Consider the following 16,241-nt stretch of genomic DNA (forward strand, 5'->3'; position numbering starts at 1 on the left):
TTGTTGACAATATCATACATCGGACTTTCGTTTTTTAAAACAAGGAAACAAAGATAATTTGAAAGAACGAGTTCAAACTTCAGATGCCAAAAAAAAAAAAAAAAAGCCGGAAGAGATTGAAACATGAAAGGCCATTGGATGATAAAACTGCCGGAATACAATGGTTTGACTAAAAATACATAATTGTTAAATACTGTAGAGTGTAGGTAAATCCAATTGCTCGTGCATTGCCCTGGTTTGGTTTCATGGAAAGTTCTTTGGTGTGAACAGTGTGGTCAAGGCATTAAGGCGCATCACTCTTTTTGTGGCTTAGGCGCAAGGTGCTGGACACGCCTGCCTTATTGAAATGAGGTGTGCGGTAGTTAAAAAAATAAAGAAATAAATAAAATAAAATATGACATGAATTATCATTAATTTGTATAGCTAAACAATAAAATCAATTTTATAGGATTGTAAACATGTCAACCACGAATTATCATCTAAACAATAAAATCAATTTTATAGGATTGTAAACATGTCAACCACTAAGTAACACCCGTAGAAGTCATTTAGGACGTGTGAATAAGCCATCTTTACAGCCCACGTCCGTAAAGCCCGCAAGGAATGTATAACCACTACTGTTTCAGCAGCTGTGTTATCTTGTGGTAGAGTGAGGGAGTGAGGATAGAGATAATAATCATAATATGGATGCTGTGCAACAAATAGGTCTACCCGTACTTGGAATCCTTGCAGCTGCAGCTGTTACATTTTATGCAGTTAGCTTTTCGGAGATTCGAGAGGTACTACGTACTACTATGCCACCTTTCCTTTTACACTCTAGTCGTTCTTCAAACTTTTGTTTAATTAATAACTAGTTTGAATTTTCTTATGACAAAAAACCAGAAATCTTTTAGTGAGTTGGATGACTTGGACTCTGAAAATGGAGGGTTTGATTCATCTCTAAGCTCTAGAAAGCGTCGAGCCAGGAGAAAAGCTGATAAACAAGCAAAAAATTGAGAAAAGTTATCTTCTTTTCCCTCTGCCTTTATGGCGTTTGTGTTTAGGTGCTTACTTTTTTTTTGAAGCAAAATTACCATGTATTCCTTAGTTACTTGTTGTTGTTGTTGCTGTTAAGCTGAATAGAATTCGTGGTGTCCAGTGGCTTCAGTTTATTATGATTACTTCTTCTAAATTCTAAAATTCTAATTGTTAATTAACACTTTGTTCCGTAACCATGGACAATAACATCCGTATTGAAGTACATACATTTCTTTTTTTTTTGGGTGAAGGTCTTGAAGTACTTGGGCGGAGTCCAGTGGTGCATCACCCTCTATCTCCATTTCACCAAAAAACAGTATTTTGAGGATGGGGAGTCAATTTTGGTGCCCAAAAAAGAATGTTTGAGTTTTACAAACCACGACACATGGAATGAAATATGCCAAAATCTTTAGGCAAATTTGGTAACTGAAGACCTCGAAGGTCGAAGCCGGTCTATACAAATAAATGGAGTTGTGTATATAATGGAATGACAGATGAGAATGTATGTAATCTGAGCCAAAACAAGGAAATATGCCAAAATCATTTCGTCTTTGGTAACTGAAAACCTCGAAGATCGAAGCCGGTCTATACAAATAAATGGAGTTGTGTATATAATGGAATGACAAATGAGAATAATGTAATCTGAGCCCAAAACGAGGAACAGAATATCATTTCGTCTTCCTCCCCTTAAAGTATCTAACATTCTAACCGAACTCTTTCAAGCTTTTAAAGTACCAAGTCTTTTAAAGTAACATTCTATTAAAGCATGGGAGGCTTTCAATAGAAGATGGAAATTCAACATGCAAGATAAAGATGAGTAGTGGGGTCTATATGATGAGTTTCATGTTGTGCTGAGAGGTTGCCCATGGTTTCAAAGAGCCAACTGTTTCTTAACATGCCTCAGATGATGGTAGATGTCTTCCTTTGCAAATGGTATAAACGATACACTCTTTCCATTTCTTTATCTGTATGTTGGTTGGTATGGCTGAATTTTATTTAGAAACAATCAATGGTTAGACATGCTAAGGAGACATAGTTTTTCTCCAAAGGACTAGATTTTTGTAGGTACCCTTCCCCTAAAAATCTATCAAGTTTGTTTTTTGGAGTCCACAAAAAGTTTGTTCGTTTTAGAGGAATTGAACCAAGCTTCTCCTTAAAGAGGGGAAGCTCCTTAGAATTTCTCATCAGATGTATAGATGAACCTCTTAAAATGTACTGTATATATGAACCTCTTAAAATGTTGCTAGGACTTGCCATGGTCTTGATTCTTGGCCTAACCACCTGTTCCATCAAACATCTTTAGAAAATAATGGAATATTTTCTTAACAGTGGGTTTTAATGCCTGTGTTTATAAATGTACTTGTTTTCTTACCTTTGATTAGGTTATCCCATCTGGAACGGCTTAAGCTATGTCATGACACAGAGGGTCTGCAGATGTTGATGAATAACGATGATACATCATGGATTGAACTCTAATACAACTGAAAGCAGATATATGTCTACCACCAATGTGGTCCGAGGTCATATTTTATTGCAAATAATCTCTCATTTGTAGGGATGGACACTGTATTTTACTTATTTCAGTATTTTAAAATAAATTCGAAATAATGTTGTCCTTATTGTAATATGCTGCAGATCATGCAAATTGTTACCAGTCCTCACGGACCCTGATATTGGCATTGTCACACCCTGACACGAAAGAAATATGTTGTGAGTTGTGACTATACTCTAGGCCTTTGGGGATCGCACATATCTGAGCTAACAAATTTTGTAAAGAAGTCTCATAACATTACACTTTACTATCCATTGATTATTTATTTATTTATTTTTGGTATACTATCTGGTTGTCAAACGCCTATGCTCGGTAAAGGAGGCAGAAAAAATAGGAAGTCCAACAACAAATTAGCTCTTCTTCCTACAGTTTGCAAATTCATTAAATATGACTTTTATGGGCAGGAGAGTATGTTTGTATTGCTAGACTTCATTATGAACGTTCTAATGTTTAGAATAAGCATAAATGAAATATGGATGTTCCTAAGATATACATCTTGGCTGCTAACTCTAAGGTTTTATCATCAATTAATTCTTCCAATATTCATCAGTTAATCCTTCCAATATATCCTCTATTTGATAACATTGGTCCTTGTTTCTTCTGATTGCCACATTTTAAATGCTTTTGTCTTGTTAGTGAGTCTACATCATTCCATCTCTAGTAAAACATTTTGGTCTCCCTTTTCATAGAGGTATGTAAGCTCTATGTATTCTGATGAATTCATTGCTATATAAGGGAAAAGGAGTCCGTTTGTCTTAACCTAACATGGATTGGTATACTTTTCATGAAATGCAGAAGGGGTCTGTCGATATTCACAAGCTAAAATTCTTGCTATTTTAAGGTTTGTCTGTGTGTTCAGCTTGGCTAACTTCGTCACTCTGTAAGTCTTTGGTTGTAAGGTAAGTTACATTGACACGAATAGGTGTGTCCGTCTCCGACACGGATACAAAGTGTTTGATAAAGCAAAATTTAAAAAATTGAGATATATCACATGCAATATGTGTCAGCGGGCTTCACTTGGTAAATTATGCTGGAAGTCTTAACCATCTAATGTATAAACTTATTGTGAACCACCTTCCATATTTTTTGTTTAGTTTTATTTATCACAAAGGTATCTCTATCAGTTTTCAGATGCATTGGATTATCTATTTAGGTGTTTTTCTTCTCAGTGATGCCACTCGAGTCTTAACAGACTATTAGCGAAATCAACCTCTGATCGTCCTCCATTCCATTTTTCCTCTGGTTTTGCAGGTTGCTAAGCTACTGTGTTACGTAAAGGCTCGACGTGCCATCCAATCGTGCAATAAAACAAGAAGCAAGCAAACAAAGTTGTTACTAGCTATGCTATCAATATCGGATTAATCGACTTGTAAACCGATTAGTTTTTACCGATTTTTTTATTTTTTCTAACCAAACTGATTTAATCATTGAATTGACCGATTAATAGGCCGAGATGGTCAATTTCTCGTTAAACCGAGAAAAAAAATTATTGAAAATATCGGTTTCCCATCCAAAAAACATATGTAAAATTAACGAATTAGATTCTTAAACCGTATTAATAATAATAGAACCCAATCAATACACAAAGATAAGAGTTTACTTATTTTCCCCTCAATTCTCTTATTCCAAAATTGAGCTAGTTAGATGTGATTATGAGAATTTGAGCTCAAAATGTAAAATAGTAAACTGAATTTTGTTCTCTGGTTTTCTGGGCAGTCGCAATATCTCAGGACGAAATGTCGGAAAACTGTTTAGGGATATTTCAGCGGAATTCTGAGGGTTTAACAGTGGAAGAGAGTAGGGTTTTTGTGTAAGGAGAATATGTGGCTCATTCAACGGCCTCTTCTGAAAAAAGCCATTCAACTACGCTTCTTCTCTCAAGCAGCTACAGCTGCTGTTCAAGAACTTGAAATCCAACCTTTAACATACCTTGAAGGTTTTCCGAATCCCGATCCCAAGCACGATGAGACAATCATAGCAATACCCCGGTCTATTTCTGGTAAGAACATATCAGCTAAAGAAAGGAAAGTTGGTCGTGTGCCCAGCATTGTTTTTGAGCAGGAGAAAGGAGAGGAAGGTGGAAACAAACGCCTCATTTCTGTGCGGACTAATCAGATCAAGAAGCTTGTAAATCATCTTGGTCGTTCTTTTTTCCTCTCTAGGCTTTTCAATTTGGAGGTTCGACCTGATTTTGAGTCTGATGATATCATTGAGAAAATCCGTGTTTTGCCACGCAAGGTACTAGTTTATAATAAATAACTAGTCTTTTTCTACTTGCGATTCACATCATGTTGTTGTCATATGTTCTTGATTGTTGCAGCTTCATCTCCATGCTGGAACAGATGCAGTTCTTAATGTGACGTTCATGAGAGCCCCTTCATCTGCTTTGCTTAAGGTTGACGTGCCTCTTGTCTTCAGAGGAGAAGATGTTTGTCCTGGACTAAAAAAAGGTTCGCCAATTTTATCATTTAAAATTTTGGGTAGCTTAATAAAGTTAGTGATCAGTGAAATGGAACTCTGTTTATTGTTATATTTTTGTCGTTGAAGCATTGAACAAGATTTTGAGAATACTTTGTAGTCCTGTTCCAAATCCGAGATTTCTACTGAAATTTCAGTTAACAGACTAGGACAAAACATGATTGTCTTTAAATTTTTTCACATTATTTTGTGAATACCTTAGCTAGTCCTGTTCCAAATCTGGAAATTTCTGTTCCTGATGCATTAACAGAGCAACAGACTAGGACAAAACATGATTGCACTCTTTATGTTAGTTTTGTGATTTTTTGTTTCCCTGAGCTCACGTGAGATTTTGCATGGGGCGATTACTGAAAAAAATTCAGATGGTTGTTTTAGGTAGTTCCTTAGGTTCATTGTTTTTTTCCACTCATTTTTTTACCCGCAAACTAATATAGTGTTATACTGCAACACTGGCAGGGGCTTATTTAAATACTATAAACAGGACGGTTAAGTACCTTTGCCCTGCTGATATTGTCCCACCCTACATTGACGTTGATTTAAGTGAGTTAGATGTTGGCCAGAAAATAGTTAGGGGAGACCTCAATGTTCATCCTGCGCTGAAGCTTCTTCAGTCCAAGGAGGAAGCTGTTTGTAACGTCAAGGGAGCCAGGGTTACTACTGAGCCAAAGAAATCGAAGTGAGAACCCTTCGTGAGAAACTGAAGTTGGCTATGTCTATATTAAGTGCCAGGTATGAAGTTAACCCAATTTTATGACATGATTCATTTCCTTCATGTTTATGATCTCTCTCTGCTGCATCAGTAGGAACTTGTATGCATGAAAACTGGGCGCTATATTTAATTGTTGTGCTGACATAGGTTTGTACACACATGTTGAACCTGTTCTAGACATCCTATTGATCGATCATACTTAGGTCTGCAAGTCTGGAAACCAACCTCTTTGTTATAACATGAGATTTTAAAATCATACATCTTGGATTTGGCACTCGAGATCAGTGAGCCTGTACAAGAAATATACTAGCTTATATAGAGTTAATAAAGTAGTTGACTGTCACTTGTGGTGTTTGACATTATCGAAGAATTCTTAAAAACTACTCTTTCTGATGCAGGGGAGTGTTTGGCAGCTTCCTTAAAGGGGTTACAAATTGCTTAATGGTGCTGATTGGAAAAGAACTGCCAGCTTGTTTTGAGCATTTGAGTTTACTTTGTGTTTTTTTTCCTTAACAGTTTTGTCTGGACAGTTCAAGAAAAATAACACATCCCAAGTCCAATATGCAGGGCGCTAGGCTCCCTGTCAAGGAAGTGAAGCCTGTCCTTTTGCATTTCACCTGTCTCAGTATTTTTTTATGACATTGTGTTTTAAGATGAGAACACATTTGTTCAATGTTTCTTGGTTAATTTTTTTGTACATTTATAATCGACATTTTACTTCCACATGTGGTTTTAGCATTTGTCAGAAGTCAGACGTTGGGCTCAGGGTGGGGCTAGGTTTTGGCCAAAACTTCTGGGATTGAATTATGACCAATTGTTGTGTACTGAAATTATTACCGGGCACTTTCATCTGATTTTACTTGTAACTATTAATCTAGTTGGATTGACAAAAGAATAGAAAAAAGACTAGTAACATTTGTATTCAATAAAGTGATCCCAGGGAAAGATGATGTATTTCGTTGAAGCTCATAACCTATGTATAATGTATTCATTTGGTTATTGTATACTCTAGTAGTAAGCTCATAACCAATGTCTTCTTGCGAGTTACATCTGAGGCGACCTTTCTACCCCCTTGCTATCATATTCTCATATGTTTTTGGGTTGCTCCTTTTCTCTTCAAATAAATTTGTATGATCCTTGTTTGGATCCAAATATCCAGTGCCTGGAACGTTGAGTTCATACAAAAGGGACGCAAATCTAAAAAGAAGTTTGATAAATGATGTTGCTACTTGCTAGGATGCTCCAGTAAAGCGTAGAGCCACACACTGGACCCATTATGGCGTTCTAGACTTCTGGAGTGATTGGTATGTGGGATATGGCATGTACAATTGTACACCTCTATCAAACATGAAGACCATATTTTCTTAGAGCTTGTGGCAACCACATCCACCAACCAATTTACTTGCTCATTCTGATAACTGATTGAATTATAAAAGATAATGCACCACAACACCATGCCACCTGGCCAGATAGGATTTCTTATCAACTCATCCCTCACCGTTAACGCACTCTATTTTCTCAACTTCCGCGTCAGTTTACACAACTAGTCTCACATTCATACTCACATTTGAGCAGTAGAGGTACTTCACTAGTGTCAAAATGGCAGCTTCCACCACCTTATCCGGCACCATGTTCAACACTTCCTTCGTACGTCGACAACCAGCAATGAGCCTACGCTCTCTTCCTAACGTGGGTCAGGCTCTTTTCGGTGTCAAGGCAGGACGTGGTAGGATAACAGCCATGGCTTCATACAAGGTGACACTGATAACACCAGAAGGCAAAGAAGAATTCGAGTGTCCCGACGATGTTTACATTCTTGATCAGGCTGAGGAGGTTGGTATCGATGTGCCTTACTCATGCCGTGCTGGTTCTTGTTCGAGTTGCGCTGGGAAGATTGTTGCAGGAGCTGTTGACCAGTCGGATCAAAGCTTCCTTGACGACGACCAGATTGGAGCTGGATTTGTTCTCACTTGCATCGCTTATCCAACGTCCGATGTTACTATTGAGACTCACAAGGAGGAGGAGTGTGTTGGTTGATCTGCCTATGTTTCCATAAGGTCTCTTTGTTTCGTTGGTTTAGTTTCCAAGGACACGAGTATTATGTATCTGAAAGAGTAAGTTGATGGATTGATATTCATATTCGGGTTGCTATAGATGGTTTCTATTTAGATGTTTTTTGTATGAATGTCCAATATGATGATTTCTGCAGCTTTGATTTCTGTCTCGACACTTTTGAATTTCTAATATGCATTTACGAGTTTTTGATGGCTTCCTCTCAATAATCATTACTTATCTCCTTGCATTTGGAAGTACACTGATACTGCATCCAATTACATAATATTCCTATAATCAACAACCTTCCACTGGACTTTGTACTATGGATGGTTCATAGTTGTGTACTTAAAAATTAGATCTTCAGTTGTCACTGTGAGACAAACGCTTGCAAAGTTTCATATCTCCATAGTGGCATAGTCGATACTCCTAAAACACACCCATTTTAAGGCCGTTTAAGGTTGCATTTTTTTTTGGGCCTACATTGCATGTCTCCACAAGACTATTACCCATCCCTTAGAATTTTTAGTCATGTCTCTGCTTAGAATTTTATTATATAGTTCACAGGTTGTAAAGTTTTATATCAACAAATAAATAGTAACACCAAACTTTAATTGCACTTGAATTTGGTGTTGGAGATTATCTATTTATGTTGATATGTATGTAATCTACAAAACGTACTGTAAAGGATAATGAACTTCAGCTAAGAGATGCTCAATGTTACAGATGAGTTGGTCCAAACTCCCAAGTCTAAAATATTTGCAGCTCAATGTTACATACTTCAGTGATTGTTCTTGCGGATATGTAAGGTTCAGGACCCAGATTTTGCATAGCATCCCTGAAAAAACTAATCAAATGACTTGAAATAGGGATCAGTTCCTGAGAAATTTCAGTTTTCTAACAAAATATTAGTTTTGAACAATTTATATATCACGTCTTCATAAACAAGTTAAGAAGAGTATCTTGGGGCATGTTTTCGCCAACATCGCTTCCTATACTGTCAACAGCTGGGTCTATGGATACATCATCACTTGGATATTCTGAAGTACGGAAGGAATGATCATAGGGGGGTTGATCGGAAATTTCAAAAATTATGTCGTCTTGCTCCTTGGATTCTACAGTAAAGTGATTCAGTGAGGCCGCTGAAGAGCAGCGAGACAACGTTCCAGACCCGACTGTAACAGTTTCATCATCTAGTATTGATTCAAGGGAACACGTGGACCTTGTTGTGGCATGCAAGGAATCACGTCTAGACTTTGCCTTCACTCTTTTACACCAGCTATGAAGTGATTCTCTAACGCTTTCAGCAATCAAGGCTTTCTTACATCTGGATCCCATCTGAAGTCACCAAGAAGTCAAGAACAGGAGTTACATTGATCATTTTAAACATCGAACGTCACTTTTCTGACAATACACAACATACCTTCTCTTCAATTGAAACTATGTATTACTAAACACCAAGACAAAACAAAGGATATAAGAAAGAGTAAAATGTTGAAATTCCAACATTGGATAGTGACAAAACAAGAAGAAATAAGTAAGCAGGCCAGTTTGCAACAGAAGAAGTCAAATGAAAAATGGTTCCTGACTACTGCGGCAAATTTCATGAAGCATAAATCACCATTAACATTCTAAAATTTCTGAAGAAATACCATGAATCAAGTGTTTAACGGGCCAGGGAACAGCATTGCATACAGTTGATCTCACACTCAAAACTTAAACATAGATGCTGATCAGTAGCTTTTCTTGATGTAAAAATCATATGAAAGTAGCATTCTCATTTTAAAGTTCAGCACAATCAGTAATCTAGGCTGGTGTCTTTGCAAAAACTGAAGATTAAAATTTAGTAAAAAAGCTCGGAATGTGAGCAAACCTGCGTGACAATTATGTTGAGAGGCACTGTGCTATAGCTACACCAAAACTGGACAAGTACGCTGCATATAGAAAAAGAAGGAAGGTAATGTCAAACAATGCATCCATCATCTTTGCTGTTTACAATGAAAAGAGAAAACATCACACTTAGAAGAATACAAAATTGGTATATCTCAGTAGGGGTGAATGGGTGATTATGATTGCAAGACGAAAAATACGTAGAACAAGCTAACATGAAGAGAAAGGCAAGTACCCAGAAGCCAAGCGAACAACAATCATAACATGGTTCTTCATGAAACAAGATTGTTGCTTTAATCCCCACTAGAAAGGAAACGTAGAGATTTTTAGAACTTGTACCACCATCCAAAAGATAAATAAAAAGATTTGGCAAAATAACCATCACATCACAAGGATTTACAGTTCTCCATTATTTAAGCCCTTCAGCCAGTGACAATAGCCTTCTGGGCAGGTTTATCACCTTACCAGTGACCAGATAAATGTTGCCATTTCAAAGGCATTCTGCAAAAATATAAAAGAGTTAGGTAGCATGGATAATAAATCAAACATACCAATAACAAGTCACAAATATACATTGCTATAGCATAACCTGAAAGGAGATAAACTGTATCAACCATAGCAAAATTTCTGGCTTCCTGAACCAAAAATGGTCATCGCGTGGCTTTACTTGAGTACTGACTGATGGGTCACTTGCTTCCACAATTCCAAGAGCCAACAGGGAGACAACATGTTGCAGTTTTGTACCAACCAGCATGACCAGCTTCAAAATGCAAAAGAAAACAAGGAACAATAGTACTGCAGCTTATATAAGGAAACAACCATAACTTCTACCACTGATATAAAACCATAAATGGAAAAGAAAATCAGGGAAGTTTACAATAACAGGTATAAATGAGAGCCAGAAGTAGATATTCAGTCCTGCAACATAGAGAGAACATGTGTTTTCTTTCAAGAAACCACTCATTCAAGGAATAAGAGAACAAAATTGTCTGAGACAAACTCACCGTGAATATTAACAAATATGCACAATATGGCATAACCCCAGAGCGGCCAACTGCAAAATATCATAAACAGAAAACGTCTTACACGGAGATTCGACTAACTAAGGATTGACTCAAAAAATTGCTAATTACTAGTGGATGATAAACATAATTCTTACATGTTCATACTTAAACCTAGACCATTCCTTCAAAGCAATTGCTAGTAGTCTTACATGAACAGCCTTAAAATGGTACGCATATAAAAAATTGATACAGGACTATAGACATTTTACAAAATTTGGGTGTAATTAGAATAAATACATTGCAACTGTCTCTTAATGGTTTCCAATTCATATACTACAACATCACTTCTCATTTATTTGCAACTACGGTACCATTAATGTAGTAGCAAAAGAAACTTTGATTGTGACGACAGTGCAGATAAGATTACTTAACTACAATTGTCACAGTAAAGCTTTAAATTTCGTTTTAACAAAAGAAGTAAAAAAGAAACAGCATGGGATAATGCAGACTTGCCTCTTCTGAGTTTTGTATCACTAAACAGTTAATGCAACTTGCAAGAGGATGCCCTGAAATTACGCCATAAGTCCAAATGAATGCAATGAACTAAGATATAGGTATTACCTGATTCCTACAATGCCATGAAACTCCTCTTCCATGCTACGGACCATATATTTATGGAAATTATATGTAAGTGGCAACTTGTGTTTCTGAAAATTATAGCAAAAGGTACAATAAATACTCATAAAACTGTAATACTAGCAAAGCATGGAAAAATGTGTTCCCCTGGAGATGCAAGTGAGGCGGACTACGCATAACATTTAAATAGTTATGTTCTAAATGTGTAGCTCTTACATGAACTACAAAGTATGAACATACAATAAGTCGACTTTCACTTGATAAGATGCCATAATCAGAGTAGAAAAGTTGTAAAATGATGAAGCAACAGTAGATGAACAATTAAATAAGTAAGCAGAGAGCAGTGTCACATATTCAACGTAGCAATTTCAACAAACAATGGTCTAGAATGTACGTCGGTTTCATGAAAAAGCAACCTATCCTCTCTGATAAGATTTACTATGCATAGGAGATAAACAAGGACAACACACGATGTAACTGATACATGAAAACCGGTACATGAACTTTTATACAAACAAAGTTCTAATACTCTAGATGGATAAGGCTATGGTGAAATTGACCAAAAGATGAGCAAGACAGGCATTGAAAGAAGTTTACCTCATGCCCAAGGGTATTATAAATTTGCTATCCACTCACCCTAATCTAACTAAGTTTACCTAATAACTTGGCAGACCAATCTTTTATTACAAGTAAATCTATAAGGTAAGGCTAACTTCAAAACTAAATGTGATTTGACTCTGGATTTTACAGCAGGCCGGAGATGAAAAATAGAGGCAGAGCGAAAGACTTAGGGATCAGAAGGAGATACAAAAAAAGCAAAGGGAAATCAATTAATATATCCTTATTTGCATCCTTGTGACTAGTTTTTAGCACTGGGTAATCCACAAAGAGTAACTATGCAGCAAGTTAGCAACATTGTAAAATCACATTTTTTTTTTTTAAATAAAGGAAGACTAGGAACTCACAGTGATGAAACCCAAACGCAATGCCATGTAATCTGATTTCTCTATGGAACTCTTAAATTGTCGTAGAAAGCACAACTGCACGAGCAACCAAGTTAATGATCAAGTTCACATTTTAGTGAGATAATATTGATCAACGAAACTAAGAAATCATGAACAATCTGATATGTCAGTAGAAGATATCTAAGCCTAAACTGAGAAACGAATAAACGAAGACTGATCAAGCAAAAGTAAAAGAACTTGTTACACAGTAAGGTCTCAAAGTTTTCAACATCCCAGGCTGTATTCATGCAAGATCTAATTAGCTCTTGAATATTTAAATAGAACGTAGTAACATAATATGAATGACGAGAGTGACCAACTAGCGAAACCTGAGGAGGACATTCGCTACTGCCATAAGCATTTTGAATCAAATATTTCTAGCATATACAGTAATACAGAGCATTCACAATTAGAGGCTCCCATCTAATCTAGTAAAATACTTGGATGGTTTCCCAAACAGCTCGATAAGTAAAATATGCAACGATTAGAAAAACAGAAATGAGGCCATATCTTTTTTCTATGGACAAGAATATATCAAATATACCATTACAATAAACAAAGAGGTGTTTCTTTGCCGTCTACAAGTGCAGAAAAGTGTAAGTTGGAAAACAGATTTGAGAAGCAATTATGCTCAACATGTATCTTAAACAGAGGCAAAACAAGAAGCATGAAATATCACCATCCAAATTAGTATCCTGTTCCTGCTCCATGGATGAGACGTGTGATGGAACACAAAAGTAGATTGCCGCCTCATCACTTTATTCTTCTTTGCTGTAAGGTAAAAATCAAGATAAATATTACTGGTACAGGTGAAGTTACTACTGACCACTGAGAGAGACTACATCAGTATTACAGAAAACATATGGAATGTCTACTTGTAGTGGAAAGCATCAAAGGTTTGAATACCAGAAACATGCCACACAAATAGCGTAAGTAATTTTAAAAGGAATTTACATATCCAAACTCTACCAAAATCATCATATCGCTTTATACATTCAGTACAGAAATGAAATCAACAACACAGTCAAGATATCTTATCAGATTCAGATTACCAGAGGCCCTATGGAAACTAAAGTTTGAGACCATTTCTAGGATTGACTGATCAAGTTATAGCAGCTGTTGCACACTTTATCATCAACTTCAGAGGGAAAGAAGACAGCAAGCAATTATATTGTAGCCTCAAGTTCTCAACAATAGCCTTAGCAAAGTTGATAAAGATTTTGGTACCATAATATCTTGATCAGTATTTTATAAAAAGATTACAGTATTCATTATGTTTTACACAGGTCACCTAGTGATTTTTCAAAAGTTTCTTCTCAGCAGCTACACTGAATCCAAGTGACTATCGGCATTTTCTTCCTTTTCTGCTGTGTTGCAATGCCTTCGTTTCCAGATTTATATTTATACCCGTTTGTCAATTTGTTTGTTTTTTTTTCCCCCCCTTACAAACCAAGCATTATGTTTCCAGTGACATTTTTCTAGAGAGAGTATCAATATGAAGAAGCAGTAAACTTTCATAGTAAGAGATTTATGCTGTAGAGCTGTCAGCTTTTTAGTCAAGAACCCCATCAAGCACTACGCCTATTTCAGTGACAAATCAACTACTCCTTAAAAAGTATTTGAGGTGAAAGCATGTGATCGGCGTGTCATTTGTAATATGCAAAACCAACTCAGTCCATCATGATTACTATTACAAGTCAGTTATTTTTCTTGATTTCTTGTTATTTAAATTGCTAACCTTGCAAACTTTCCTCAGCCATCACACTTGCTAGGTTCTCCCATTTCCTCCAGCTATATATCTGAGCGCAAATAAACAAAAATGGTAAGCAAAGCATCCTTTTATGAGAAAAGGAACAGACCCTGTGAATGCAATTACAAAAACATAGTACTTTACATGTGGAATGTAAGTTGTACCTTAATCATAGCCAGACCAACTGCTACACAACTATACAATACATGAGTAATCCCAAGAACAAACAGAAAACGATGAAGCTGTTCCAGAGCTTCTTGGGAAACAAATGGTTCGCGACCCTGCAAGAAGAAACTAGTACGTAAACCAAGCGAAACTTGCTTAATTGAATCAACGACCAACTACAGTAGAAGGAAGCTAATAGTTACCTCACTGCAGAGATGGGATGGCAAATGCTTGGGAGCAAGGGTTGTAGCCGTATGATTTGAACTAGATAACTTTGAATTAGTAATAAATAAATGTTCAATAAGGCCAAAATCCTCCTCTGAACAGAGATAGAATCGACTATTGAAAAGAGAAGAATCAATGCAAATCTCAGAAATCGATTTTGCCCATTGTCCCAACATTAAAGATATAAGTCCAAGCAACATCAGCTCTGAAATCCAAGCAAAACCAAGTTTCAACTTTCTCTACTAAAACTTCTTAAGAGTAATCTACATAAAATAAAATCAAGGATGAGTAATCTACCTTCCTTGATCTTCTCCAATGAAGCGAGAAGAGCTTTTCTCCTAGTCTTCTTCAACCACTACAGTACAATGGGAATATAGAAATTCAACAAAGCTAACATCAAAAAAACAAAATTCTCGAAATGGAATATCTTCAAATGGTCCTCAGTTTCAAGTACTAGAACAAAAAAACTGAATAACTTACCCTTCCAAAACGATATATGGATCGCTCAACGAACAGACAGAGAAACACCATGAAAGTGGTGACAGATGCAACAGACCAAGTGGGAGTTTCAGCTAAAGACCTCCCTTGCATTACCAACATTTGGTTGCTCTCCATTTCTTCCACACTCTTCCACTCCAGCGTACTAAAGATGCATGAAAAGAAGTTTTATTTTCTTCTTTCTGTACCTCAAACACTGGAGTTTCTTGGTGGGTTCTTACTCAATTGTCAAAAGTTCATATTATTATATTCTCCAGATGCATTGGAGTTGTTTTCATTATATGAGATAATGAAAAAAACCACAACAATATGAATGCCAACTAATAAACAATATGAAGTTCACAGATTTCCATGCAAAAATATTTTTTAGCATTAAATTATTAGAGAAGTGGACAAGAACCTGAGAAACCGCCATGGCAAAAGATCTAATATTGTGATTTGCCCATGTTCTACATCTGATGTGTTACTTAATACTAGTATAATAGTACTAAAATGAAGCATGTTTGGTGGTAGTTTGAAGGAAACCAAACATGGGTTTGGGAAATGAGGGACTAGTAGAGTTAGAGGTGAAGAGAGAAAAAACTGAAGGAAGCTCATTAAGTTTAGTGTGTAAAAATTGTACCATCCTAAACTTTATCAACAAGAAAGCCATTCGCTCCTATGCATATATTTCTGGCATAAGTTGAAACTCCGGAACAGCACCGGCGAAGTAATATATTTATTTCATTTCAATAGTACTTTTCATGTCAATGTCAGGATGTGGTACTTTTTGTACTCCTCATTCGCAAAATCAAAATAAATGATGTCATAATATAAGCGTCCCCTGTGAGCATTCCCAATTCAAGCCACTCTTATTCTCCTCCATGTGAACTCTATTTTCCCTTCTACCGTTTTTGTGAAAAGCAAAGTGAGACTGTCCAATGCAAATGTGAATATTAATTTCGGACGGGATGTTTGATTCCATAATAATATAAAAATCGAAAAAAAACGCGCTATACGGAATGAAACATCCCGTCTGAAGCTAAAAAAAACCGAAAAAACACGGAAATGGAATGAAACATTTTGTACCAAAAAAAACACACGAGACGGGATGTTTGATTCTGTAATAATGTAAAAATCGAAAAAAAACAGCTAGACGGAATGAAACTTTCCCGTCTGAAGTTAAAAAAATCGAAAAAACGGAATGAAACATTCTTTACGAAAAAAAAAACTGATTTTATTTTTTAAAAAACACACAAGACGAATCAAACATTCTGTCCAA

General features: G+C 36.3%; 4 protein-coding genes across 6 annotated transcripts; 3 read left to right on the top strand and 1 right to left on the bottom strand.

Annotated features, from left to right (window-relative positions):
• The first annotated feature begins 539 nt into the window (after nt 1-539).
• Nucleotides 540-2,537, top strand: LOC147472657 (uncharacterized). 3 transcript variants are annotated; one of them, XR_015210738.1, is made up of 4 exons: nt 540-779; nt 883-1,043; nt 1,269-1,950; nt 2,400-2,537. XR_015210738.1 is itself a non-coding variant. In XM_086588460.1 (3 exons), the coding sequence occupies exons 1-2, from the start codon at nt 684-686 to the stop codon at nt 994-996; spliced, it is 210 nt and encodes a 69-aa protein (XP_086444586.1). In that variant the 5' UTR covers nt 540-683; the 3' UTR covers nt 997-1,043; nt 2,400-2,534. The 3 variants fall into 3 exon arrangements, 2 of the variants coding, with proteins under 2 accessions (XP_086444586.1, XP_086444585.1); XM_086588460.1 differs by lacking the exon at nt 1,269-1,950 and having other exon boundaries at nt 2,400-2,534; XM_086588459.1 differs by lacking the exons at nt 1,269-1,950; nt 2,400-2,537 and having other exon boundaries at nt 559-779; nt 883-1,154.
• Nucleotides 2,538-3,333: 796 nt separating this feature from the next.
• Nucleotides 3,334-6,481, top strand: LOC147472658 (Ribosomal protein L25/Gln-tRNA synthetase, anti-codon-binding domain-containing protein). Its single transcript, XM_086588457.1, has 5 exons — nt 3,334-3,938; nt 4,286-4,807; nt 4,890-5,019; nt 5,504-5,776; nt 6,155-6,481. Exons 2-4 carry the CDS (start codon nt 4,391-4,393, stop codon nt 5,725-5,727), a joined length of 771 nt encoding a protein of 256 aa, XP_086444583.1. The 5' UTR covers nt 3,334-3,938; nt 4,286-4,390; the 3' UTR covers nt 5,728-5,776; nt 6,155-6,481.
• A 499-nt stretch (nt 6,482-6,980) lies between these two features.
• LOC147472659 (ferredoxin-like) lies at nt 6,981-8,021 on the top strand. Its single transcript, XM_086588458.1, has one exon. The coding sequence runs from the start codon at nt 7,356-7,358 to the stop codon at nt 7,791-7,793; it is 438 nt and encodes a 145-aa protein (XP_086444584.1). The 5' UTR covers nt 6,981-7,355; the 3' UTR covers nt 7,794-8,021.
• Nucleotides 8,022-8,609: 588 nt separating this feature from the next.
• MLO4 (Seven transmembrane MLO family protein) lies at nt 8,610-15,241 on the bottom strand. Its single transcript, XM_086588456.1, has 15 exons — nt 14,963-15,241; nt 14,780-14,837; nt 14,461-14,687; nt 14,257-14,373; nt 14,081-14,141; nt 13,022-13,113; nt 12,304-12,378; nt 11,324-11,409; nt 10,703-10,752; nt 10,576-10,616; nt 10,288-10,458; nt 10,164-10,199; nt 9,934-10,001; nt 9,682-9,742; nt 8,610-9,146 (listed from the first exon to the last, which is right to left on the bottom strand). The coding sequence occupies exons 1-15, from the start codon at nt 15,095-15,097 to the stop codon at nt 8,739-8,741; spliced, it is 1,686 nt and encodes a 561-aa protein (XP_086444582.1). The 5' UTR covers nt 15,098-15,241; the 3' UTR covers nt 8,610-8,738.
• Nucleotides 15,242-16,241: the final 1,000 nt, after the last annotated feature.

This window comes from Coptis chinensis, unplaced genomic scaffold, assembly GCF_015680905.1.
Source record: "Coptis chinensis isolate HL-2020 unplaced genomic scaffold, ASM1568090v1 utg920_pilon_pilon, whole genome shotgun sequence".
Lineage (NCBI taxonomy): Eukaryota > Viridiplantae > Streptophyta > Magnoliopsida > Ranunculales > Ranunculaceae > Coptis > Coptis chinensis.